At 39.6% G+C, this 27,471-nt stretch overlaps 1 protein-coding gene across 7 annotated transcripts in view; it reads left to right on the top strand.

The window, feature by feature from the left end:
* The window catches only part of FOXP1 (forkhead box P1), a 579,361-nt gene that overhangs the window by 492,210 nt on the left and 59,680 nt on the right, over nucleotides 1-27,471 (top strand). For all 7 annotated transcript variants that reach the window (XM_011971157.1, XM_011971164.1, XM_011971180.1 and 4 more), the window contains one exon: nucleotides 26,410-26,514. In XM_011971157.1, the coding sequence (XP_011826547.1) occupies nucleotides 26,410-26,514 (105 nt within the window). The remainder of the gene's footprint in view (nucleotides 1-26,409; nucleotides 26,515-27,471) is intronic.

Raw genomic sequence — 27,471 nt, 5'->3', positions numbered from 1 at the left:
CTTCCAAGACCTCCTTAATAATGAACCCACATGCCTCTACTAATGGACAGCTCTCAGTCCACACTCCCAAAAGGGAAAGGTAGGAAGCAGCCACTGAGATGGGTCCAACACTGCCTTTAACATGAGAGGGGTGGGTGGCCCTGCCTCACCATATCTCAGTGATCCCTAATTGGATCCATGTGACTTGAGTGTGCATGTAATTACTGAAGAATGTATTCAGTATGGTTTGGGTGTGAAGCATCTAATTATTTTCACCTTTTCAACATGGAATTAGCACTTATGTAGATCTACTCTCAGCTTAGGAACCCGGGCAGAAGTCGTGTAGTTTCTCATTGGATGGGTTGGATTTCCAGGCTTCCAGGCCTACTCCTTCTGCCAAGTGCTCACTCCGTACAAGCTGAATTCCTTGGCTGGAAGTGCCTTCAGGGAATAGTAGTGTCTGCTGTGGGCAATTTTGAATTATGGTTTGAGAAAACATAGAACTTATGTTACTCTACATTGCTCCCCTTGAAGGCTGGGCGCCCATGTTTTTCATCATTGTGCCCCGGAGCACATGGTCTTCCCCGTATGTATTCTGAGTGAAGGTTTGGAGGATGGAGAGACAGAAGAGGTAGTGGTGGTGGCGGCGGGTGGAGGCGGGGGGTCTGTTGTGTATATAGTCACATAAACAGACACAGCACACTTTCTCTTCATCGTGGGATAGAGTATAGTATTGTCTCAGCAGCTGTATTCCTATTTAGAAGTTAAGACATTTTATTTTTGAATTGCCCTGAGTTTTACATGAATGTTACTTGAAGCTGAGCTTGTTTTAGAGATCCAGAATATGTCATGTTAGCATGCGGTTCTAAGAAAATCTTTTAATTCATGTTATTGTATTCTTAGTACCCAGAAGCATTAATACCACTGTTGAAGTGCTTTTCAAGAATAGAAAATACAGTGCCCCTAAAATTGAAAACTTTTTTGTTTACTATTCCTAAACTGTTTTCTGTATATTTCATAGGCAGAGCTTCCACACACAGAAGTAAAGAAACCTTAAAAGTAGTATGTGACAGTAAATGCCATTTCTATCAGGAGAAAGCAAATTCTGTATTTTGTTTTTTAATAAAAATGGCTCAGTGAAAAAAAAAATTTAATTATATATTTCAGTTATGTAATCACAAATATAATTTCGTATATTTCTCAAAATACTGAGTGTTTAAAAAGCCTACTGTTTAATTGGATGTATAGCTTTATACCAGAAAAATATTATCTGAACACACACACAGACACACACACACACACCATGTCCGAGTGTAAAACCACGAGTGGTTTCCAGAGATGAGGATAATATATATGTTTTAACTAAAATTTTCAACTATCCTTCCAAGATCATTTTGGAATTTCTGAGGCAGACACCGAAGAACTAAAAGATGCATTAAGCGTATTGGTTTAGAATAGTTTGAAGAATAGATAGAAGAATAGAATGGTGGACACTGAGAATCAGTTTGGAGCCACTGGGTGAAATGTGGCTTCTGTTGTTTCCAGCGAGGATAGATATATATGTCTGGAAGCCAATCTTAGCTCTTGCTTTACAATCTCTTATAATGTCTTTATTTTTTTTTTTCAAGAAAGAAAACCTTAGGGAGCATTAAAGAAAAGGTTCTAGGCTGTTGTCCTTTGCTATACTTGGTTTTGATGTCCTAAGGTTGATGCGTCCATTTACTGCAGAGTGATTGAATTACATCTTTATCCATAGGCAGAGCAGGAGGCCATACACTGAAAAACGCCGACTGATGCACTTAAGGTATTTGTTGCAATCTCATCGGCTGTTGTGGAGCCTGCACAGATTTCCTGTGACATAGAAAACTCTTCTTGTTTAGATGCGCTGTGCTCAGTGTCATTTTCTAAAAGGTTATATATCTGCAGTCAGGTGATAGATTAGCAAGGAGGCAAGTGGAAGAAGAATAGCCCTTTTCATGTCTTAAGGCACATTTGAAAGTAAATGGATCCAAGAGACAGTCTAATTCTGGGAGACTAAGTTTGTTTGAATTTTTTTTTTATGCTCCTTATTTGTCTGCACAAAAGTTGTGCTTAATCTTCATCATACTACACACCAGAATTAGAATATGGATCAGAAAAGAATTCAGATTCCAATGAGCCTTAATCTAGATGTAAAAGCAGACTGAGTTTTCCAATCGTACATGCAAAAAAGAAGCAACTATGGAATTATATGCCACTACTTAATCTCTTGAATCTCTCAGTTTATATTAGCTGGTAGGTTTCTAGACGTGGCTGGATTAAAAGAAAATTCCGGTCAGCACATTTTAACTGAATGTAGCTGACAAGACACATGAGCACCTTCAGTTAAAGGTAGTTGAGTTTAAGCTTATAGAATTGATAATTAAAAAATCAGTTAGGTCTGGTACAGTGGTTATCTCAGCACTTTGGGAGACCGAGGCAGGAGGATTGCTTGAGGCAAGGAGTTCAAGTCTAGCCTGGACAACATAGAGGGACCCCAATTTCTATTAAACTTTTTTTTTTTTTTTTAAATTAGCGTGGCATGGTGACATGCACCTGGAGTACTCCAGAGGCTGAGGTGGGAGGATCATTTGAGCCCAGAAGTTTTGAGGCTGCAGTGAGCCATGATCACACCATTGTACTCCAGCCTGGGCAAGAGAGCAAGATTCTGTCTTTTAAATTAAAAAAAAAAAAAAAGCAGTTATTAGTTAGCCAACTTTGTATACATATAAATCCTTCAAATGAATATTATGTAGCATTACCTTATTAGGCTTAATTTAAAAATCACATGTGATAACCAGTTAAATACAAAAAAAAAAAAAGAAAAAGTTGTCACTATAAAGGTACGGTCTCACTGTACACTGATCTGCCAGTTGTCTCAGGAGTTTCTTGTCACTGCCTTGGGTAAGTTTTCTCTCTTACTCATCGGTGCATTTGTGAAATATGTGTCCTTCCAAGCTCTTCTTTGATTTCTGTGTAATACTCTTTTCCCTCCATTCTGATGGGCAAGGAAGAGTCTCTGCCACAGTGAATAACCATCTAGCCCCATGACCTTGATCGTGGCTTAGCAGCTTTAAGATTGCTTTCTGACATGATCTGGGAGTGCTCGATGGGAAAATTTGTTGGAAAAAGGTAGCGTTGTGAGAGTTACTGTTTGTTTTCAAAGTACTGAGATGGCTAATGATCTCAGCTGAGTTGCATATGTATTTCCATGCCATTTGGAAAACTCCTTCTCCCCCACTCTTGCCCCCGTGCATTTTGCTGGCTCCTGTGAGCAGCCACTGCAGTAGCAGCAGCTCTGGGGTTTGGTGAGCTTCAATCTGTTAAGGAGATAAATAATGTGCTTGGCACGACACTCCTACTCTCCTCTTTAATTTGTCTTACACAAGGAAAATTATAATTAAATCATTCAGGGTAAACCCTTGAGTGTAGAGAAGGGAAAAAACACACTTTGGTAAAGATTGCCAATAGAAACCCACTTCCCTGTTGCGCAGGGTAGAGACATTTATCAATATTCAGCACTATTACGGGAGGAGCGGCCCATGTGATTTGTGAGGCGGATGCCAACGTTCAAATCAAGGCTTGTTAAGATCCTGTCCCTGTGTAATCATGGACATTCAGCATCATTAGAATTCAGTACTGGCACCATGCTTCGTGCTTTGATTTTCCCCCCACAGTTTAATAATGTTTATTGTGCTGATTATATATAAATTCATTGGTGCAATAAACATGCCTCTTTTGTCAGTGCCTGAGAAAAGTGTGGTGGGGATCAAGTTCAATGGCAGCAGCTAAAGGGGAGCCGCCAGAGGAAGCAGGTGCATTCAAGCCTCTTGATGTCATTTTATTCCATGGGAACAGAGAGTCTCGACTTCTTAGGGAAATAGACAAAACTCAGGCCTGGGATACCTGTAAATGTGAAGATACTGTCTTGTTTCCCTGTCTGATTGTCTTGCTTTAGGAAATTCCAAGTTTTGGTGTGGGTAAACAGAATCAACAAAATGCAAATGAAACATTTATTAAAATGCTAAGTTTAGTAAAGCCCTTTGAGCTTCTTGGATCAAAGCAGCTATGTAAATACAAATAGCAATTACTGTTTAAGTAATTGCCTGAATTAAAATTCGAAATATTACATTGCATTATGGTGCACTAGGGAAAGGGACGAGAACTCACATTTAATCAGTTCCTTCTCTGTGCCAAGCACTGGCTAGACTCTTGCATATGGAGTGATGTCTCACTTTATCCACCTGACCACTCAGGAAGCAGTAAGGATGATTATACCCATTTTACAGATGAGGAAATCAAATAATAGCAATTAAATAACTAACCCAGGGTCATAGAACTGGTGGTTAGTGGCATATCCAAGATCCAAATTCAGGTCTGTGTTTTAGTCTGCAAAGTGGTACTTAAAGTTTTCATTCAGCTTAGAAGTGAATACTAAATTATGATAAAATCAGTGTCCCTAAAAGATATTTTTTTAATTTAATTGAAATTCAGTTTGACAAAACATGTATTAACTTAGCCTACTGTGTGCAAATCACTGCATTTAAAGGAAAATACCAGAGTTTTCTCTTTTATGGTGTATGTTCATATTTACTAGACCTTTCATGAAGCAGGATAGGTGGGATTTACAAGCTATAAATCATTTTGGTCTGAAACAGCACATAAAGAATGTAAATGAACCTCATGGGGGATTTGCACACAGGCAAATCCAAAACAAGCTTCTTTCCTTTAACGTATCCCCGCTTTTTTCCTGCCTTATAAATCCTGTGTTTCCTCAATGAACACATCATATGTTTTTTATTCCATTTCAGCTGTCCTCTATAGTCCAAATCAGAAATATGCCCTTTTTTCTCATCCCAGCTTTTTTGCTTTCAGTTCAGCCGCCATCATTAGATGTTTTATAACTCGCGTATTTCTCGGATTCACCGCTTTCTAAATATTTGTTCCAAGGTGTCCTTAAGCATTTGGTCAAAGATGTTTCCTTAAACCCTGATCAGGTGATGGTTGGGCAGCCTCTGCTTTTTTGGGGCATCATATTATTCTCAAAAACAGGGGACCCACACTGGGCGCTTTACTCTATGAGATCTAACCTGCCCTCTGTCCAGTCACGATATTCCTTGCCTCGTTCTCATCATTATTGACAGAGCCCTGTGTATTACAGTCGCTTGCATTTTCTCCACTCCACAGTTGGCAGTTGCCTTCAAATAACCCCTGAAGGTTTCCGCCTGGCTAGTGTACTTACAGACAGTTTCACTTGATACACAGTCTCTGTTTTTGATTTGTGGCCTCTTGACATATTGCCATGTATTTGACTATGTAACAATAACATTTGTGTTTACAGGCCTTGTTATTTTCAAAAGGCAAGGAACTTTGAAACATGTACATGTCTAGTGTTGCTTTTTTTTTCTTTTTTAAACTAAATTCTGTGTTCATGAATAAATGTCAGTGCTCTTGGTTTACTTGCTAAAATTCTAGAAGTTAGTTTTCAGAACTGTCCCTGATACACAAGCCTTTAGCTGGTGCTTGTTTTCATACTGATATGTAGGACCCGTTGACATTTAAGCAGTAAACTCTAGTTCCCATTATTTTGAATAGTTTTTCCTCATTTCAGTTTTGTTTTGTTTTGTTTTGTTTTCCAGAAAATCAGAGGACAATTTGTATTTATTTTGAAGTACTGAGCAAGCTAGTTATTTTAAATCTTCCTTTCCCATTAGAGCATTTCGGAGAACCTGTGGTCAAATTCCCCCAAATTGTCTTCAAAATTGTTACTGCTACTTCCTGCCAACGTGAGTCAAGGCATTTAAACAATCTATAACACTATAACAGAGCTCGGCAAATTATGGTCAGCCCGCCCTGCTTCCTTTTGTAAATAAAGTTTTATTGGGACAGAGTCACATTCATTTACGTATTGTCTACGGCTACTTTGACAGTACAATGGCAAGTTTGAATAGTGGCAGCAGAAACCATATAGTCTACAAAAACTGAAATATTTACTGTCTGACCATTTACAGAAACAGTTGCTGACTGCTGACCTTCACCATTAGCCTGGTGTTTCTCAGATTCCCTGATGATATTCTTACAGGGTATTTGTTAAACTCACAGCTTCCTAGGCCTTTCTCCTGAAACCTGGACTTTCTTGATCTGAGATGGGGTGCAGGAATTTGCATTTGCCCTACATACCCTCGAGTCTTGCTACGCAGAGGCTGCAGACCAGCGGCTCTGCTATAACCTGGAAGCTTGTTAGAAATTCATTCTCTGGCCCTGCCCCAGACCTGCATCAGGATCTGCATTGTAACAAGAGCCTCAGGGGTTTGGAATACATGTTCAAGTTTGAGAAGCAATGGAAGCTGTGTGTTTATCACTGAGGTTTTGACACTTGGAAAGAACAAGACTTTTCTCCAGACACTTGATTCACATCCCAGACGGGTTCTCATCAAAAGTCTGGGCTGTAGTTAAGCTGGTCTGGGGAGCAGCCCACGGGGGAGCCACCAGACTGGTTCAGTCCTCAAAACTAGTGGCTTGCCATTCTTACGTGAGCCAACAGAATAGAAATTATATGGCTGAAAGGACCAGACCCCATTTGCTTCCTTTCCGTAGGAGCTACCACAAGACCACTCCTTGGCTGTGTGATCACAGGCAAGTGACACAACTAAGGTTCTGTTTTGCTCTTGTCAAGGATGAAAGGACCTGACATGTGATGGTGGTGATGAGAATGCAGCTAACATTTATGTAACTCTTACTTTGTGCCAGACACAATGCTCAACAGACTTGACACAGGCTTGATACTATACTGATTTTCCTATGTGATCCTCATAGTAATCTTATGGGGTATTCTCCCCTTTGTACAGAGGGTGCAGCTGGGGCCCAGAATGATGTTATCACTTGCACAGGTCACATAGCTAGTTAGTGACCATGCAGGGACTAGACCTGAGATTTCCCTGACCCTCAGGGACTTGCAGTGACTGCCAGATTCTGGTGGCTCCCCGGTGGGCTGCTCCCCAGACCACCTTCACCACAGCCCAGACTTTTTAATTAATTTATTAATTTATTTATTTTTTTATTATGCTTTTAAGTTCTAGGGTACACGTGCACAACGTTCAGGTTTGTTACATATGTATACATGTGCCATGTTGGTGTGCTGCACCCATTAACTCGCGATTTATATTAGGTATATCTCCTAATGCTATCCCTCCCCCCTCCTCCAACCCCACGACAGGCCCCAGTGTGTGATATTCCCCTTCCTGTGTCCAAGTGTTCTCATTGTTCAATTCCCACCTATGAGTGAGAACATGCAGTGTTTGGTTTTCTATTCTTGCAATCGTTTGCTGAGAATGATGGTTTCCAGCTTCATCCATGTCCCTACAAAGGACATCAACTCATCCTTTTTTATGGGTGCATAGTATTCTATGTTGTATATGTGCCACATTTTCTTAAACCAGTCTATCATTGATGGACATTTGGGTTGGTTCCAAGTCTTTGCTGTTGTGACTAGTGCCCCCGTAAACATACATGTGCATGTGTCTTTATAGCAGCGTGATTTATAATCCTTTGGGTATATACGCAGTAATGGGATGGCTGGGTCAAATGGTATTTCTAGTTCTAGATCCTTGAGGAATCGCCATACTGTTTTCCATAATGGTTGAACTAGTTTACAGTCCCACCAACAGTGTAAAAGTGTTCCTATTTCTCCACATCCTCTCCAGCACCTGTTGTTTCCTGAATTTTTAATGATCGCCATTCTAACTGGTGTGAGATGGTATCTCATTGTGGTTTTGATTTGCATTTCTCTGATGGCGAGTGATGATGAGCATTTTTTCATGTGTCTGTTGGCTAGCCCAGACTTTTAATGAGAATTAGATTACAGAGTGGGGTAAGCTTTGGATCAAGTCCAGATGGTAGCCTCCACTGGTTGTAGCTTGGGGCCAGACCTATCTGTTCAGCAGTAGTTTAGAAGAAGCCCACAAGAAAATCCCTGTTGCCAGTTCCCTTTGCCCTTACCTCATCTTTTTGCTGGCAGGGAAGTCAGGAGGTTAGAAACCGGTGATGCACAGTGGAGAATATAGAGAGCATGCTGGGCATGTCTTGTCAGGTGTAGGGGACCAGAAGGAGGACCAGGTGTGGCTAACTGCAGAGGCCTAAGATACAGGTGCTTATTTTTGCTCCAAAGCAGACTCTTGGCAGCATCACCTGTCCCATGTCTATCTGTCGGGGAGGTAACCTACTTAGGGCAAAAAACATTCCTGCTGAGGTCAGACAGAAGCACCCTGAGGGGTGAATCAGCATTTTGTACCCTAAACATGCTGCCTGCCGTTTGGCAGCCATCGTGCTTTGAAGAACTGTGATCTATGTGTCTGATTGCTTAAAACCAATCACTTTTGGGACTTAGAAGTGGGAGAAAGGATTCTCTCAGGGCCATGTGGCATGGTGCCATATCACCGCCTGCCATTCACACATGCAGGGAGGGCACCAGGAGAAAATTTTTAAAATACTGGCATGCCGTAAGGGAAGGGTTTATGGGGTTTTTTTGTTGTTGTTGTTGTTTTTTTTTTTTTACTGTTCACTTTGTGGGGTGATGAAACAAAAAACCTCAACCATTATTCTCTAACAGCTGTTGTGCCTTACCTCAATAAAGGGCCTTTTACCATAACACAGCATCGTTAGACTCTATAAATCTCTTTCTATTTATTGTGTTTAAATGATAAATGCTTTCCAATAAAATGATATCATTGGTCTGGAGAGTGATGTTCATTTTCTGAGTTACTCTGAAATTTGGTTGATTTGAATTTTTTTATTGGGATGTTGTATATTATGAATCTCAGCCACAGGCTCTTCCATGTCTGATGTGCCAGATTTCCCACCCAAAACCATCTCTGGACCCCCCATTTCTTTCACCTTGTAAGGCAGACATTCTTTTTTGATGCGCCGCTGCTGCTGATACAGGTTCTCTTCCAAATTCCTTTGTTGGCACCCAGGCATTTTGCAGGTATTTGTGCTTAAGTAGAAAAGCCTGTGCTCTCTCCTCACAAATGTGTCTTAGCTTTCCTTAACATTTATTCCACACCAAGGGTGTGAGGGAAAGCATGTGGCAGGAGAAGAATGAGAACCAGCCTTTTGGAAACTCCGATGGTATTGTCCATGGTACTCGGTTTTACTCTATTACCTATAAAAAGTTGTTGAATTACTCACCTTTACCACTTAAATTAGACAGAAGATTTTCTTTGATGGATATTGAAACGAACCAAAAGTGCAAAGGGAAGTCAAGGGCCTTCCCTTTGAAAGGAAAAGTGGCTTGGAAAAGTCCTATTCTTATAATAAATGACAGCTGGGAGTCTTATGCTCTTAAGCCAGTACTGGAGCCAGATGAGGGGGGACCTATGCTGGAGACTTCAGCGGATGTCTTGTTCCTTTTCCAGATTTGCAAAGATGTTTTTTTGCACGGTTATTCTGTTTTATTGCTATGTTCACACCAGTGTTACCCCGTAGCCTGGCTCCGTAGGTCTTTCCAAGGGAGCTACCACTCTGCTGACTGGCTCACTGGGGCAATGCAAATGAGTGTGTTACATATGTACAGCATTCCTAAAGTTCTTTATTCCATACCCCTTTGTAATCAGTCAAGGCCTAAGTATATTATAAACTATATTCTCCTCATTAAAACAATAGTGGAAGCTCACAAAGGGAAATTGTTAATATGTGTTCCAGCTTGTCACTTCTGCCTGTGTGAATAAAGAAGATAACCGTTCCTTTGGGAAACTATTTCAGGAATTGAGCAACAGATACGCTAGCCAGAGAATTCTCTTAACTGTAATTTTCCTTTTTGTGTGTACTCTAAAATAACATCCTGTTGGGCTCCTCAGTGCCACTGCACAGACAGAGCACAATTGCCACAGCCCAGGTGGTGTTAATATGGGACAATCCCCCCGGGCACATGTCGCCAAGAGTTGTACAGCTTGTTCAGTGTCTTCGTCCATATGGCAATCTGTCCCATTCACAGGAAGGCATCAGGGCTGCGCCGGGCGGGTACTGCGGTCAATGTAGTGTGAAGAGCAGGCCTCCACTCGTGCAGCCTCTGTTGTGCAGTTTGTTTTATTATAGATCTGAGTTATGACGCGCACACACTCACATGTACTCTCTCAACCAAGAAGAGACGCGAGAATAGCCGTGCTGGCTTCCTTTCCTCCCCCTTTATTTTTTGAAGCACGTGGTTAACTCAGCAGGTGCAATTCTACTGCATGAAACATGCTTGGTTCATGGAAAGTCAGTTAAAAACACACATCCACGTGGACCTTTCTGGGTGGGTGGTTGTGTGTTCATATAAGGACTGCATGCTTGTGCTAGGATTCTTCTAGAAATTTGTGGGTTTTGTTATTCTCGCTCTCTCTTCCCCACCTTTTGTTTTTTGTTTTTTGTTTAGCATTTTCCACAGCGAAAACTGTTTTGGTTATCCAGTTTGGATTGTTGGCCTAATATTGTTGGTTTCGAAGTCTTAAACTGAAAGAAGGAAAGAGAAGAGAAAATCATTATCAGCCTCAGAAATCTGAGAGTAAAACATTGGCTGGAGGTGTGAGAAGTGCAAAGAATCAAGAAAACAGAGATTTCCCAGTGAATAGGGTGAAAAATAGGGACTTTTTAAAAAAAACCCTTTGGAAAATTCACCAGGAGGCAAAAAGCCTTCTCCATTTATATACCCAAGCCTTGTTCTGCTTTTGTGTAACTATTTGTGTTCTTGTTTGGTAAACAAACAGACCCCATAGCAACTGTAGCTGATGATATTTATACTACCTGTAAGACTTCCCTAAACAAATAGACAGACTTTTATGACCTTCAAATTTCATTCCTTTTATAGTCTTCAAGGAAATCAGTCTAATGGCAGGCTGGTCTCTCTCTTTCTCTCCATTGCTTTTTTAAAAGTACTTTGAGGTATGTCTTTGAAGGAGCTTTTGTATATTGTGTATTTTACATCTTGGTTGTGAATGTCGAGTTTTTGAAGATGTACTGTGGCAGAAGGAAAGAGAAACCTGAAGTGTTTGTGCAAATGATGTGATATTTGCTTTCAAAGGAGTTGTTTTAGTAATCAGTGGAATTCCGGGTCATACATCCAAAAAGTGAACACTCCACCAAAATCATGACCATAGACCCGAGAATCAGGCAGACATGTATATCTATGACTCTACTTTCATGTCTGAAATATTGATAGAAACATTGTGGTACATATGAGCCCCTATATTCAACTTACATTTTTCCATATGAGTCAGATTTGTGACAAGAACAAGATGTCTCGTGTTAAAGATCAGTGTGAGAGAAAAATGGCAGTTTACTTTAATTAGAAAAAAATTGACACCAAGAGCTGGAATAATCCAGTGGCGTTTGAATAAATTAGAGGACTGTACAGACAGAAATAAAAAGAAACTCAACAAGGATAAATGGGAAGTTGTCCAAAGTGCAAGAAAAAATGTGTTCCTAAGTGGGACAGAAGTCACAGGACACTTCCAAGGTGTATCCATTCAACCTAACTTATCAAAGCTCTAACCACAGGCCAGGTGTGGTCCTAGTGTGGGAATGTGTCTGTGAGCTGCACAGCCTGTCCTCAGGGAGCTGACCCTGCAGTAGAAGGGAAATAGAACAAACAAATCATTTAAACAAGAAAAGAACTGTGAAGTTCTGGAAACAGAAAAAGTAGGAAAGGGGCTAAGTATAATTTGTGGGGCTGAGGGTCTGGCAAAGTCTGTAGGTGACCCTGGAACAAACGTGAATAAGAAAGGGAAGACCCCCTCCAATCTAAGGGCACATCAGAAGCAAAGGCCCTGAGGTAGAGGCAGACCTACAAGATATTTGGCTGCGTTATGGACCATACTGGTTTCATGTTAGGCCACTGTGTTGTTTGGTGGTGGTTAGCCTCCTATCAGAACCCAACATGATTAACACAAAGTAGGTGTTTAATAAAATCTGCTGAATTAAAGGTAGAGAAGAGTTTAACCCAGTTAACCCAGTTTAACTCCAAAGACTGGACTGAAGAATGCAGGCTGCTCTGCTTAAGTTACTTGAGCTTGGTATGCCTCAGTTTCCCACCCCTGAATCGGGTATGCTGCCAGCCCTTACCTCATCTTAGATCAAAGTGCGAGGATTAAATGAGTTAATATATGTTTTAGTTGCTGAGCACATAGTAGGTGCTCAATAAATATTAACTATTGTTAATTATTATTAAAGCTGTGTATTCATTCATACCACATGTATTGAGCATTTATTGTATACTAACACTGTAGATTCTGGGAATTAAAAGTTGACCACAGCGTAGTTCTTCCCCTTCAGGAGCTCATGGCTAACCAGAGAAACAAACATAGAAACAGACACTTGAAAGTCAGCATATTATTAATAACTATGGTGACAGAAGTATATACAAAACGTAACACAGGGCATGACTTGTTAAAAATGGGCCAGGCGTGGTGGCTGATGCTTATAATCCCAGCACTTTGGGAGGCCCAGGTGGGTGGATCACTTGAGGCCAGGAGTTTGAGACCAGCCTGGGCAATGTAGTAAGACCCTGTCTCTACAAAAAATAGAAAAATTAACTGAGCATGATGGTGCATGCCTATAATCTCAGCTACTCAGGAGGCTGAGGCACGAGAATCACCTGAACCCGGGAGGTAGAGGTTGCAGTGAGCCGAGATCACACCTCTGGACTCCAGCTAGGGCGACAGAGCAAGACTCTGTCTCAAAAAAATAAAAAATAAAAATGAGCACCAGTGGAATATCATAGTGTGTGTATGTCCACCTGCATCTACCTCACATGAGATTTTCTAACACTATGAACTCTGTAAAGGAAAGGTTTTATCTCTCTTGTCCATTGCGACATCCCCACCACCCAGCACAGCCAGCCTGGCATACAGTAGGCACTAAATTTCATTGCAGAGACTACATGAAATGTTCAGTAGAAAGTGAACTAAGGAGATGTCTGTACTTGCCACTCTTTGGCCACAGGTGCTGTAAGACAGGGGTCCCCAACCCCCAGTTCACAGACTGGTACTGGTCTATGGTCTGTTAGGAATTAGGTCACATGGCAGGAGGTGAGGCAGGTGAGCGAGTGTAATTCCATATATATTTACAGCCACTCCCCCTCGCTCACATTACCACCTGAGCTTCACCTCCTATCAGATCAGTGAGGCATTATATTCTCACAGGAGCATGAACCCTGTTGGGAACCGCACACACAAGGAATCTAGGTTGCATGCTCCTTATGAGAATCTAGTGCCCTATGATCTGTCATTGTCTGCCATCACCCCGCCATGGGACTGTCTGTAGTTGTAGGAAAATAAGCCCAGGGCTCCCAACTGATTCTATGTTATGGTGAGTTGTAATATTATTTCATTATATATTACAGTGTAACAATAATAGAAACAAATGCACAATAAATACTATGTGCTTGAATCATCCCAAAACTATTCCCATGCCCCCCGGTTCCTGGAAAAATTGTCTTCCGTGAAACCAGTCCCTGGTGCCAAAAAGGTTGGGGAGCACTGCTATAAAAGAGCCTGGTTAGCTGTTGTCAATACCTGTAGATACTCCAAACCATGAGAAAATTTAAGTTTCTGCTACAAGTACATCTCAATCTTTAGCTTGCCTCAGAATCCCCCTGGAGGAATGGCTAAAGTACAGGCTACTGGGCCCCACCCTTAGTGTTTCTGATTCAGTAAATTGGGGTGGGGCCCCCACATTTGCATTTTTTACACAAGTTCCCTAGGACCGTACTCTGAGAACCACTGCCCTATAACATCCCCACCTGGTATCCTTATGGTGTGACATTCTTCTAAAGTTCAAAGTGACGGATAAGTGATCTGGATTACCGTTACTTGGGAAAATTCAGGTTTCAGTGCTAAGACTCAACATTTCAGAGAGAAAAATTCTCAAGACTGTGGCCGAATACAAGCTATTTTATGGAGCAAAATTTAAAAAAAAAAATTTTTTTTTTTCAATTTTGGCCGTAATTTCATTTGTAAGGGCTCTGGTTTTGTCTTACTAGATTTTTTTGCGTGTGCTTCAGTTCTCTGCTCTCACTTTATTCCTTTCATCACCTGAGCTCCTACTGATACGTTAAGGCCCAGATCAAAGGTTACAGTACTTTGTGTTCCAGCCATCTGTTCAGTTATCGCTGTCTCCCCAACTAGAGAATTGGGCAGAACTCTTTCCAAGAACGAGAACTTACTTCTGGTTGTAGTCAGTGCCAGTGACCGCCAAACTTGATTTTTTACCCCATCAGTATAAAAATGTTAAATACGTACCCCTACTAAGTGTATTTATTAATTATATACATGTTTCTAATATATATTACTTTCGTTATAAAAATTAGTGGCTAAGAGGGTGAGAAATGTGTGTCTACATTTTCGAGTTCTAATACTAATAGGTGTATACAGAAATCTTAATATTATGACTCATGTGTAATATCATATCTTAAATATATGACGTAGGTGATATGCATCCCAGTTTTGGAGACTGATCTAAGAACCCAACATGATTATCACAAAGTAATTGTTTAATAAAATCTGCTGAATTAAAGGTAGAGAAGAGTTTAAACCAGTGAATGTTAATGAGGTATCTTGTACTATAGAGAAATGAATGTAATTACATAAAGTAGGGAGTAATTCTAAGGAAACACACAAGCAAGTACCTGATAGTTTTGAGCCATTTTGTGTCTTTAGCTAACTTGTCCCTTCATCTCCTGCTTTCTGGTCTGGCCCTTGTGTATGGTCCTTCTACTTCTGAAGTATGATGTAACTCTTAGAAATCTTTTGCTGACTCCCATAGAGTACTAGGGAGGGAAACAAAATAAGGATTAATATTGAAACTTTGTTTATGGTCTTTGGTTTTTTGGGGTGTCATTAGTTCCTCTAACATATGGACAAGGTTCCACATAGACCTTGTGACTCACCAGTGCAAACACACTTGCGTTGACATAATGAGAATGCCTGCCTAATGGTGTTAATAACTTTTGGATTAGTGATCCCTATGTCTGTATTGACACAGTTGCTCACACCACTTTTTGGAAAGCATTCTGTTTTCTTAACGAGATCCCAGTGTTAATACTGCCAGTGGTAAACTCTTAGTTACAAACTCAGAATCACCCTTACTGGTGTCAGAAACAAAAGCTGGACTGCTGCCTCTTCTTGCTCTTTTCCTTTATTTATTCCTTCACTCATCACCTTGCAAATACAGGCATTTTGTGCTTGTCATCACCTGCTCTGTTTGCTATTGCATTGTGATCCAAACACACCAACCAGCCTCAGATACTACAGCTCTGATTCTCTGCTCCATGCTCCTACTATGCCACATACATGCTCCTGGCATCTGGGAATCAAGATGGCACATTTTGCCCAGTGTGGCTGGAAAGTGGGGAGGTAGGGGAGATTGGTGGCATGGTTAGTGATGAAAATAACTGCCAGACTTAACTACCTTTCGTGGCACCTAGCCTCAGGTTCTTACCATGGGTAAAGCAGCCAATTGCTAGTCACATAAATAGCTTACAAACAAGATGCCCTTAAATCTGGAGGAAGAAGCTCTAGTCCTAAAAGCATCAGACACACCACACTGTGCTGTTGGGGCCTTTGTGGGTCTTTGACCCGTAAGTCCAGAATGACCCTGAGGCTCTGCCATCCCCTGTGAAAATTCAAATTAAAGTACGTCTTCAGAGACTTGCTACTGAGTCAGCATCAACCTGCGAAGTTAACCCAGCTAGGGACTGGATCCTCAAGGACTACTTTATGAGCTTTTGCTTTTCCAAACTTGAGTCGTTTGAATATGCGCCCCATTGTCGTGAGGTTTGCCCTATCTGCTTATGTGATTATTTGTATTATTTTCTTTAAATCAAGTCATTTCTTAAATAAAATGAGCCTCATTCTAAGAAATGATAACTGTGAAATCAGAAGTTGGAGACGCTAGATGTATTTTAGTCCATTACAAATTAAGATACATCTGCAGATCTTCAAAGTATGCTTTCTTGCTCCATTTGACATTGTGTGGACTCCATTGAGTGTGTGCATATCATGAGTTGGGATGTTTTGATAGGTTTTTCTCATTTTTTAGAGGGAAGGGACCTTGACTGAATATGGTACTGTGCCAAGTGCATGGAAACCCTGCCTTCCTTGTATGCCCTGATTTCTGATTTCCTAGGAAAAGCCAAGACTGTCACTTAACCTTCCTAAAAAGTTGATTCGTGACTCTGCTTTTCCTCACATACATCCTCAGGGATATGAACCGGGCTTAGAAGATACTTAAAGCAGACCTAGAGTTTGGGGACTGTGAAGTTTTGAGATGCTGCCAAACTCATTGATTCAGTAGTTTACTCTGGGATGTTCCTGATCAGTGTAATATCTGGTAAACATTAATCACTGACCATATCACCCAACAGATCTGTGCTGATGTAAAATTGTTGTTTGTTAAACAGAGACAGAAAGTGACCTTTTCCCTGTGCTAACTTCCTTCAGCCTTACCTGTTATGTTTAAAAAACAAAAAAGAAATACAGCCTTGCATTAATTTTTAAATAACTTTGAGCCAGCAAGCATTTCTGTGAATTTACAACTATTACTTGGTGAGGTTGCCCAGTGCCACCCCCTTGCGTATTTATCTATGTCCGTCCACCTTGCTTTTCAACCCATACTTTATAAAGAGGGCACCCTTGTGACTGTTTCTTTAAGCATAGACATTTTTAGATCAGATACAGAGCAGGGAACACCCAGGATCCTTAGTACTCAGTTATGGTCCATGGCCCAGCAACTCTGGGGGCTTTTTCCCCGTGCGTAGTCATGCCCCACCCCACCACCTAGAACCACCAAATCGGATTTATATCTGGAGTAAAGTTCAAGAAGCACTACTCTAGGAATAGCAATGGGAAAGGAAAGTTGTATGCCGTTTTCTCCAGACACAGTTCTTACAGTCTCTTAGGGCCCAGTCAACATTCTTTGAGTCATTCCTGCTATTCTCAATTTTTGGCTTATCTGCATGTACTTATTACTACTATCTACTTAATATTGTTCATAAGTTGTCTCGTTTAAATAGGTTGTGTAAAAAGTAACTACTGAGAAATCATGTTTCTGATGTCCTCATAAAACCTTTTTCCAACGCAGATGAATATAAGTTCAGAACTATGAAAATGAGGGTTTACCATGCAAACCCACCCAGCACACCACTAGTGGACCATTCCCTGAGAACCACTAGAGAAAAATAACTCTCTGTTTCTCCCAGCATAATTTGCAAATCAAGAAAGAAGGGGGGAACAGAAACCAACTCTGGACATAAATGGTTAATAGCTTGCATTTCAGATGTAAAGTTAGTTAAGGTAGTCCTCACATCTCGGAGCACAATATTGAGAGCAGATAATAACAATAATCTCCATCATTGTTTAAAAGCACAAATCTGGCACTTAATAGACTAATTCACAGTCACTCCAATTGCAAGTTTTACTCATGAATATCGTATCACAAGGGAATGTGAAATCCTCTAATTAAACATGATTTGAAAAGCAGCAGAAAATTGAGATGATGAGCGTTCTGGGGAAGGAGAGTCAAGGATTCCCTGCGTGAGAGAGAAAGAGAGAGAAGCATGTGTGTTTGTTACAGTTTGTAGAGAACTCTAGGGTCTCTACATTCTAGGGTAGGCCCTTTAATAGGCTTTAATAAAACACCCTTCTCTTTGTGGGAGGATTACAGGACCCATTGTCAACTTACTTTTGGAAAACTGATTAATAAACATGTAGGGTGGTGTTTTTCTGCAGTGAGTGAGAAGTGAAAATTAAGGCAGTGTGCTAGAAATGCAGTGTCTAAGTTGTCTCCCAACTCTTCGGTGTGAAATAAGAAGCCCATCTGCTTCTCAAAGTGTTTTCAGTGACAGTTGAAGGAGAAAGGTCATTTTTACAAAGCTGCCAGGGAAAGGCATGCGGCGCTTGCATCGTCGTTTCTCCTTTTCCCACGTCTCATCTGCTCTTCTTCGGGCAGGTGTAAGACCTTTTCCCCCTGATGCTATAGTATGGAACATGAAGAAACTCTACCTGTTGTTCTGTTTTCTGCAAGAAACTGTGATTGGACTTCCAGCTGATTTTGAGGGGCTATACAATAGCATGAAAAACGCCAGAAGAATAAACTGTAAAGTGGAAAATGGTACTAAGTATTTCAGGAATCATGTCTTTGAGATTGGGAATCTACCTTGTTCTTAGAAGAGGTCGTTGCGATCAAGGTTCAAGGCCAGCTTGTCTACTTTGGTATCATGTTGTGTGACTGAGCATGTTTCATTTGCGTTAATGATCAAATATTTCACAAATATTTGATAGCAATCAGTTTTTGTAAATTTAATAATTTCAAATCAGAAGTCCGATTATATTTTCAGATATAACCTCATCACTAGAATGTTCTCAGATCAAATTCATATTCCCATCTTCAAACCTAAGAAGTAAGTGATATGGTTCGGTACAATCTCATTGAAAGTAAGACATGATAACAAAGTCACAGGCAGGGAAATGTGGTAAGAACTAAAAAGTGAAGAGAGAAAAGAGAAAGTAGGATCATTTTGTATAAGCTGTCATTGAAGCTTTTACAAATAAATGTAAAAGCTTTAAAATAGTAGTGGCTTCCATCGATGCATGCCATTGTAGCTTAAGTGTAACTTAGAACACTCTTTATTAGTGATAGGGCTAAAACTGTACATGAAGAGAACAGCTTTCTAGAAACCCAAGGTGTCTGATTTAATGTCATGTTTCGGCTGGGAATAAGCAGTCTCTTACTGTTCAAACAAAAATCACAGGCTGGGATGGACCTGAAAAAGGAGGATTCGGTGGCCTACAGTGTTGTTAGGTTGACTTAGAGATGGACATGGGACCAAATAATTTGGAAGGATAACAGACAGAGAGACATAGAAGTCTTTTGTCAACAAAATGGCCTTTCTGGTGAGTATGCTCGGTGCCTGTCTCAGGCTCAGAGTTCCATAAATGTTGGCTAAATGGATGAAAGTCCTAAATGGTGGGAATGAAGAAGGTGGCCAGTGGGGAAGGGAGGGAGGCAGAACAGCTTTTAAGTCAAAGGAGGTGGGAAAGGGATGTATAGTGCTTTTTGGTTTGTGTATTTGCAGTTGGTTAGGGATGAGTGAGAGGGGAATAGCAACCAGCTCCACAGCCGTGATGAAGACACCGATGCTCCTTCCTGAACAGCTTAATTCACTCCTTTAACAGATACCCATTCAGCACCTACTCCTTATTCATCTTGTCAGTACCAGGATGTGCCATGGGTGCCTATTCCCTGTTCCATCTGCATATCCTTGGTGGAAGTTTGGTGGAGGTTTTACCACTGGGAGGAGCTCTTGTGTGATTCTCAGTTTTCAAACGAGGGAACTGGAGGGCAGAGCAGTGAAAGGACTTGCGGGATTCCTGGTTACAAGCCGAGCTGTCATGACAAATGAGGCCTCCCGACACTGCACTCCCAACCCTTCCTATAGAGAAATAGCACTGGCCCTCAGGAAAAGGAACAGTTATACTCCATTTACATGTTAAGCAGAGAAAGCCATGTAGCACATTCTGCAGAGGTTTTTCAGTACACAAAGGATCAACAGGATCTGGGAAACAAAGTTTCCCCTAGGCACTTATTCTTCAAAAAGTTCGGCTGCTAGGGTTTTATTTTTATTAAAAATCTATCTCTCCTGCTACCCGTCAAACCTCAAAAGTTATTTTATAGCTTAATGTAATTTTGAAAGTTGTTATATAATTTTAACTATAAATTCATTTGAAAACATGAGCAGTATGTTGGGGAAAAAGAAATCTAAGAAAAGTGAAATTTAAAAAATGCCAACGCTTACATTTACGTTCATTTTGACAAAAGTATCAAACCATTCATTGGAGGTAGAGTAGTGTTTTCATCAAACGGTGCTGGGACATTTAAAAAAATGAAGTTGGACCCCTGACTCATATCATATGCAAAAATTAACTTAAAACAGACCGCAGGCTTAAATGTGAAAGCTAAAGCTATAAAGTTCTGGGAAGCAAACCTAGAAGTAAATCTTTGTTGCCTTGCATTAGGCAATGGTTTCTGAGATGTAACACCAAAAACAGAAGGAACCAAAGAAAATATATATAAATCGGACCTCATCAGAATTCAAAATGTGCTTTAAAGCACACCGTAAAAAAAAGTAAAAAGACAACCCACAAAACAGGAGTAAATATTTGCAAAAAGACAGCCCAATTAAAAAATAGGCCAAGGCTCTGAATAGACATTTTTCTATAGAAGATACACACGTGGCAGTAAGCACATGAGAATATGTGCAGCCTCATTAATCATTAGGGAAATTCAATCAAAAGCACAATAAGGTACCATTTCCTAGCTGTGAGGATGGCTGGAATAAAGATACACAACAAGTATTCGCAAGGACATGGAGAAATTAGAACCCTCACACGGTGCTGGTGAGAATATAAAGTGCTTTGGAAAGTGGTCTGAAAGTTCTTCCAGATGTCAACCGTAGAGTTACCATAGAACCCAACAATTCAACTTCTAGGTAGATATCCCCTAAAATTGAAAACAGATACTTAAGAGTACATGTACGTACACGTTCATACCAGCAATACTCACAATAGCCAAAATGTGGAAATAACCCAAATGTTCATCAACAGATGTGGATAAATGTGCTATGTATGTACAGTGGAATACTATTCAGTTACAAAAGGAAATAAAGTACTAGTAAATGCTACAGTGTAAACGAATGAACCTCCAAGGATTATGGGAAATGAAAGAAACAAGGGAAAAAAGAACATATACTGTATGATTCCCTTGATGTGAAATGTCCAAAATAGATACACCTCTAGAGACAGAAAGATTAGTGATTGGCGGGGGCTGGGAGTTGGGAGGAAGTGGGGAATGACTGCTAATGGGTACAGGATTTCTTTTGAGGGATGATAAAAATGTTCCAAAAGTAGCTGGTGATGATGGTTATACAACTCCGTGAATATTGAATTATGCACTTTAAATGAGTGCATTGTATGATATGTAAACTATAACTCAGTAAAACTTGAAAAATGTATTTCCACAATTTTGAGTGAGTAGAGAACAACCAACGTAGTCTTCTATAATTTAATTTATCAAATAACATGCCAGTGAAATAAAATACAGTTTATAATCTGGGCAGGATTTCCTTTTTTTGGTGTTTGTGGGGAGGCATAAACCCTAAGGGGCACAGATACATGTAGCCTTTTGCTACAGATAAATCGGAAATTTGGAGAGGAGGAAAACAAAGGCAAATTTGGAAAGAGGCCGATTTGGAAAAGGGAAGAAAAATTCAGGGGAAACATAAAAGACAGACATGAGAACTTGGGTCAGTGCACAGGAAGAGCTGGGAATCTGCCTTCAGGTAAAGGGAAAACTGGGATTTCAGTTGGCAGGAAATGGCTTGGCAGATACCAAGGTCACCCTTCGCTTCATCTCCTTCAGAAATTCTTCCCTCTTAGTTACCACAGGGGAAATTAGCTTACAGGACTAACAGTGTAAGGATCACTAAAGACTGCAGACAGCAGAGTTCAGACGTTGTCCTTATTTAGCAGGTGGATTTAATAATTCCAGTTTGAAGCTTTGATTAAGTAGTGACCTTAGGAATGTAACCATGAAATGTCATAAGGAACCATAACCATTATATAAAATTGTCTCAAAAACTAAGGTCAGTGTTGAAGTGAAGACCTTGGGTGGTATACTTTGATGCAGAAAAAAATAAATAGAAGAAAATATCCTACTTAACTGTCATTGAAAATGACACCCTTATATCCTACTGAATATATACTGGATTTGGTATCATGTAACATCAGAAATTATTACATATTTATATGTAATTATACTTTTCATGCAAGTTGGTTCTTTCTAATCTGAAATGCTATCACTATTTTTGTGTTAAAATTATATTTAATTTTTACATATCAAGGATTATCAAGAAAAATTTAAATTAACTGGCTTTTCTCAAATGCATACTATCTGTGTTTTATATATTCAGAATAAAATTAAATAATAGAAAGTGTCATAACGATAGTTTCTCATGTAGCTTTGCATAATTCTGGTCTTTACCTACAAGACTTTTTTTAAAAAGGCAAACACCAGTTGAGTGTATATCCACACAGAAATGAAATAGAACAATATATTTACTGTCTGTTCATTCATAAATCCACCTAACATTTATCAAGCCCATGTTTTTTTGTTTTGTTTTTTTGGTTTTTTTGGGAGACCGTGTCTTGCTCTGTCATCTGTCACCCAGGCTGGAGTGCAGTGGTGCGATCAGGCTCACTGCAACCTCTGCCTTTCAGGTTCAAGTGATTCTCCTGTCTCAGCCTCCTGTGTAGCTGGGATTACAGGTGCCCACCACCACACCTGACTAATTTTTGTATTTTTTAGTAGAGACGGGGTTTCACCATGTTAGCCAGGCAGGTCTCAAACTCCTGACCTTAAATGATTCACACACTTCAGCCTCCCAAAGTGCTGGAATTACAGGCGTGAGCCACCACTCCTGGCCTCAAACTCGTGTTCTGTTGGAGGTACTAAGTTTGTGGAGCTGAAAAAGTGATCCCTGCCCCTAGGAATATTCAACCTGGGAGTTTGTAGTAAAATACACCTTATTAAACAATTGACCCTAAAGTTTTAGAAGTCTAATTTTGGCAAACATGTTTAAGTCTTTTAAAAATAAAACCTATCTATTTTCATCACTGACCCTGGCAGCTTTTCAGAAATGATACTTTACACATTGGTGAGTTTACCCTTGAATAATTTACTTAAATGATTAGGCTTACTGCTTTATTTTACCATCAGATGCCCAGATCATCCTTTTCCCACCATGTTTCATCCTGCAAATGTAGCTCTAAATTAATTCAAGATAGAAACATTATTTTCCTCATTTTTATTTCCCTTCTTGTCTTTTTTGGCACGACCCAAAAGGCAGCAAGAATATAAATGCTTGTTCCACTTTTTTGAGAAAACAGAAAAGCTCCCATTCAGAGGGGCAGCTGGTGTTGTCCAATGATGCTTCATACAGAACGACTGCAAAGCTAAAAGCGAGACCCAGTCACACGTGCAGCGAGCGGGTGTGTGGTATTCACTGTGCCACTGTTAGAGTACACGGCAGACTGGAAATCAAGTCCTGCATAGCACTTGATTCTTTTCCTACTGCATACGTATATGCAAACACACACATGTGTGCAAAAAAAAATTAACAATTGCACAGCAACAGTTCCTACAATGTGCAAAATTAAAACTTTAAAAGATATAAAAAGTATGGTGAAAACTGAGTTGCCCTGCTACTCCTGACTCCCTGTACCCCTCCCCAGAGGCAACAGTTGTTCCAGTTTCTTAGGTATCTTTCCAAAAAGATGCTAGCAAGTCACCTCTGCCAGCTTGTTCTCTCTCCTTCCAAAGCCAAACACTTTGTGTCAGACAATTGTGTATTTAAAAGTGTCCAGTTTTATGTTAAACATGAAAAGCAAATGACAATAGTGTGTCCAGTATGTTTCCATTTTCTAAAATAATAACGTGTTAGAAGAGAAATGCAATGTAAACCAGAATGGTAAATGATGCCTAGGTTGGGGTGTGGGGGTGCACTTCCTTCAGGAGCCACTGCAGTTTAATATGTGAACCTGTAAAAACAAGAGCATGTAATCTTTTCATAATAAAGAAATTTTTTAACTGAGAGACAGATTCACGAGCGGTCTTCTGAATGTGTAAATGTACCCGTGTGTGAAGAGTATGAGTTTCTTTAGACTTCGGTTACAACTGGTTGCCTTCGAAGACCCTAGTGAGTCTTTATCTGCCCTTTGAAGTAGTGATAACAAGTTGAACTAAAAGTAAATTCTTAGACGTGAATAGTTTTTTTTCAGATCTTGGATCCTTCACAAGTAAGTTAACTAAAAACAGGATGGGGAACAGCAAACATCGTGTTAAATTCTACACATTTTATTTAGAGTCCAAAACCCTGCTAGTCAATGCATATTATTATTTTCTCTTGTATTATTATTTTCAGAACACCGCCAGCTTAACCCAGGAAGCACAGCCGTTTAACCATTTACAGTTCTAACTAGTAATATTGATTTTTCATCCTAACTAGTTCAGGCTCCTCGTTTCCAAATAGAAAAAAATCACACAAAATATGTATACTGGCTAAGAATGTACTCGGCATGTAGCATTTTTCAAGAGCAACTTGATAGAATATTCACAGTGTTAAATTTTGGTACTCATTAATTGAGTGATTCTGTTTCTCTGAATGTATCTTCTGGTAGCAGTCAGTTGTGATACATTGGGATGTTTAAGCTGGTAAATTTTATTTCTAACATTATTTACAAATATAACAAACATGAAGAGAAACTCAACGTCCAAAATAGAGGAATGGTTAAATTTTGACATATAATTAGAGTTAAGATGGCATGCAATGGACTATTACCCATCAGTAAGTAAGTTTTTTGAAGATGAGTTGAGAACATGAGAAAGTATTTACACAATTATGTTAAATGTAAAAGAATGATATAAATATTCATGCCTTACCTTATCAAGTGTGTGTGTACTTGAAGGTAGTTTTTTTTTCTTTTCAGGATTTTCAAGTTTTCTACAACAAAAATATTTTACTCTTTTAAAGTTACAAGAATAATCTCAAAATTGCTAAAGAAAATAATTATTAAAGTTGGGATATTTTTCTTTTCTTTTTAAGCTGTGGATTAAGTTTTCTTTTTAAATGATTTTCTTCCCCCTTAGAATATCTGAGAATTCTACTGTTGAAGTATTCTTTCATTTGTAATACTGTTAATAAATTTTTAAAATTCTTTTTTCATACTATCTATTTTATTCATTCACAGATCTGAAGATGAACACAAATAGGTAGTAATTCTTTCCTTGAGTCCAATGCAGTTTTACCCTCTTAACTGCTTAGAGAATATCCTTTTATTGTTTAGCTTTATAAATCTCACTATAGCTACTTGCGTTCCCTTGCTGTCTTCCTTTCTTGTATGAGGGGCACCTTTCTGTATTTTTACAAGTTATTTTTCTACCTTTTAAAAATTTTTTCTTTTGTTTTTTGTTTTTTTGTTTTTTAATTCTAAGACCTATTTTCTGTGTTAGGACAAAATAGCTTGTTATTATCTTTAAATTGTATTAGATTTCCAGCAAAATTATTCAAAAGTCATAGGGAGACGTAGTGATCTTTGATCAGATGTAGTTCTGTGTGTCTGTGTGTTTACTTTCGAGGCTTCTTGGTTTGTGTTCGTAATACACTTACTGTGGATTGTCTAAGTCAGGGACAAGTGGCGTTTGTGTACATCTGCTCTATGAATGTAAATTGATAAGATACATGAATATACATCCTGATGGCAATATGAAATGAAATACAGGCCTCTTGTGTGTGTGTGCACGCAAGTGTGTGTGCGCGCACGTGTGTGTGCTTGTGTAATCATCGTTCACTGTGCTTGAAGTTCAAAGTCAGGCAGAGACAGTCGAGTAAGTTGCAAAATAGCCCTTCCCGGGAAGGGAATGCACTTGAGTACGAAACAGAACTCTCGATGTTAGTTTTACATTTCTATCTGATGGAATTTAAGGTTATGGAAACAACTGTAAAAATAATTTGTCTGAAAGAAGTCTGGATGCAGAAATATAATAGAGAAAATATTTGAGAATATGGTTCATCAGTGAGTGCAACAGATACTGTTCCCCGAGCACCACATGGTGCGGATCAAAGCATCCCATGACTTGGATCCGTGTGGCCAGATCATTACGTATTGATTGGAACCCCACTGGAGGATTAACCCCTTCGTGTCCATGCCAAATTTTCTCTCACTCTTGGTGTTAGGAATTTTAGGAATATAATCTTCTTGCCATTATTAGCTTTTAAAAAAAGGAATCATCTGCTTGGATACATTTGTCTTGCTAAATTATTTTGGTATTATTCTAAATTATTTAATTGTACTCTTCTTTGCTAGATAAAATTAACTTGGGAAAAAATACGTGATTATATGAAAGCAGTTTCTGGGGGAAGGGAAGGGAAGAAAATGGGTAATATTCCTTGTAGATATGGCAAGAGAATCTCAAAATCAAGTACAGATTTTGTAATTTTCATTATGTAGATTAAATAAGTTCTAGCTTTTTAAAGACTCCTTCGCGGTCTGAGTAAAGAGCTTCGCATCTAACAAAAGCCTGTCAAACACTTTTTCGTACATAGATGTACATTTCTAACATTTGACTAAATACATTTAGGTAAAATTTAATTCTTGCTTTTAGCAAACAATGCAGAATTAATTAGTCATTTACACGGGATGGGGGAAATCACAGATTTGTCTTGTCCACATTTGGCCATGTGGCTCCTCCTGCCTTTTTTATCCTCGTCTGGTGGAATGGTTCTTGGCAGCAAATTCATTCTCTGGTCTTCTGTGTGTTTTCTTTCAGTTTGTCCCATGAGGAGCACCCCCATAGCCATCCTCTCTATGGACATGGTGTATGCAAGTGGCCAGGCTGTGAAGCAGTGTGCGAAGATTTCCAATCATTTCTAAAGTAAGAATGATTTTATTTTGTTTTCTTCTTTTACACAGCCAACACCTCCCACTGTTCATGCTTTGCTCACGAAATGCCTTTTTGATGGAGAGTTTCACTTCAACCCTTTGAGAGTGGACTCTAAATCACAAGGTCTAGCGCACTGTCATAGGAATAGTTACAAAATCTATTGAGGGTTGTACTACAATGGGAAAAAGACTTACATCCAAAGGCGTAAGTCTCAGTTAGAGCCCGTATTTACCCATTTTTCGGAATGACAAGGATTTAAAAAGAAAAAAATGATCCCAGTATTAAACTTGCAGTTATTTAGCGCTTACTTTTATCTTGTCCTTACATATAAAATCAATAACATATGCACTATACATAAAAATATATATATATTTTTGTTGTTGTTGGAGGTGTCATCTTTTTTTTATATTATACTTTAAGTTCTAGGGTACTTGTGCACAACGTGCAGGTTTGTTACATATGTATACATGTGCCATGTTGGTGTGCTGCACCCATTAACTCGCGATTTACATTACGTTTTACGTTTATCTCCTAATGCTATCCCTCCCCCCTTCCCCCAGCCCACAACAGGCCCCAGTGTGTGATGTTCCCCTTCCTGTGTCCAAGTGTTCTCATTGTTCAGTTCCCACCTATGAGTGAGAACATGTAGTGTTTGGTTTTCTGTCCTTGCTATAGTTTGCTCAGAATGATGGTTTCCAGCTTCATCCATGTCCCTACAAAGGACGTGAACTCATCCTTTTTTATGGCTGCGTAGTATTCCATGTTGTATATGTGCCACATTTTCTTAATCCAGTCTATCATTGATGGACATTGGGGTTGGTTCCAAGTCTTTGCTATTGTGAATAGTGCCGCAGTAAACACGTGTGTATGTGTGTCTTTATAGCAGCATGGTTTATAAACCTTTGGGTATATACCCAGTAATTGGATGGCTGGGTCAAATGGTATTTC

This window comes from Mandrillus leucophaeus, unplaced genomic scaffold (assembly GCF_000951045.1).
Source record: "Mandrillus leucophaeus isolate KB7577 unplaced genomic scaffold, Mleu.le_1.0 Scaffold121, whole genome shotgun sequence".
Taxonomy (NCBI): domain Eukaryota; kingdom Metazoa; phylum Chordata; class Mammalia; order Primates; family Cercopithecidae; genus Mandrillus; species Mandrillus leucophaeus.
Note: the sequence above shows the minus strand (reverse complement) of the source record. Positions and strands in the feature narration are given on the sequence as shown.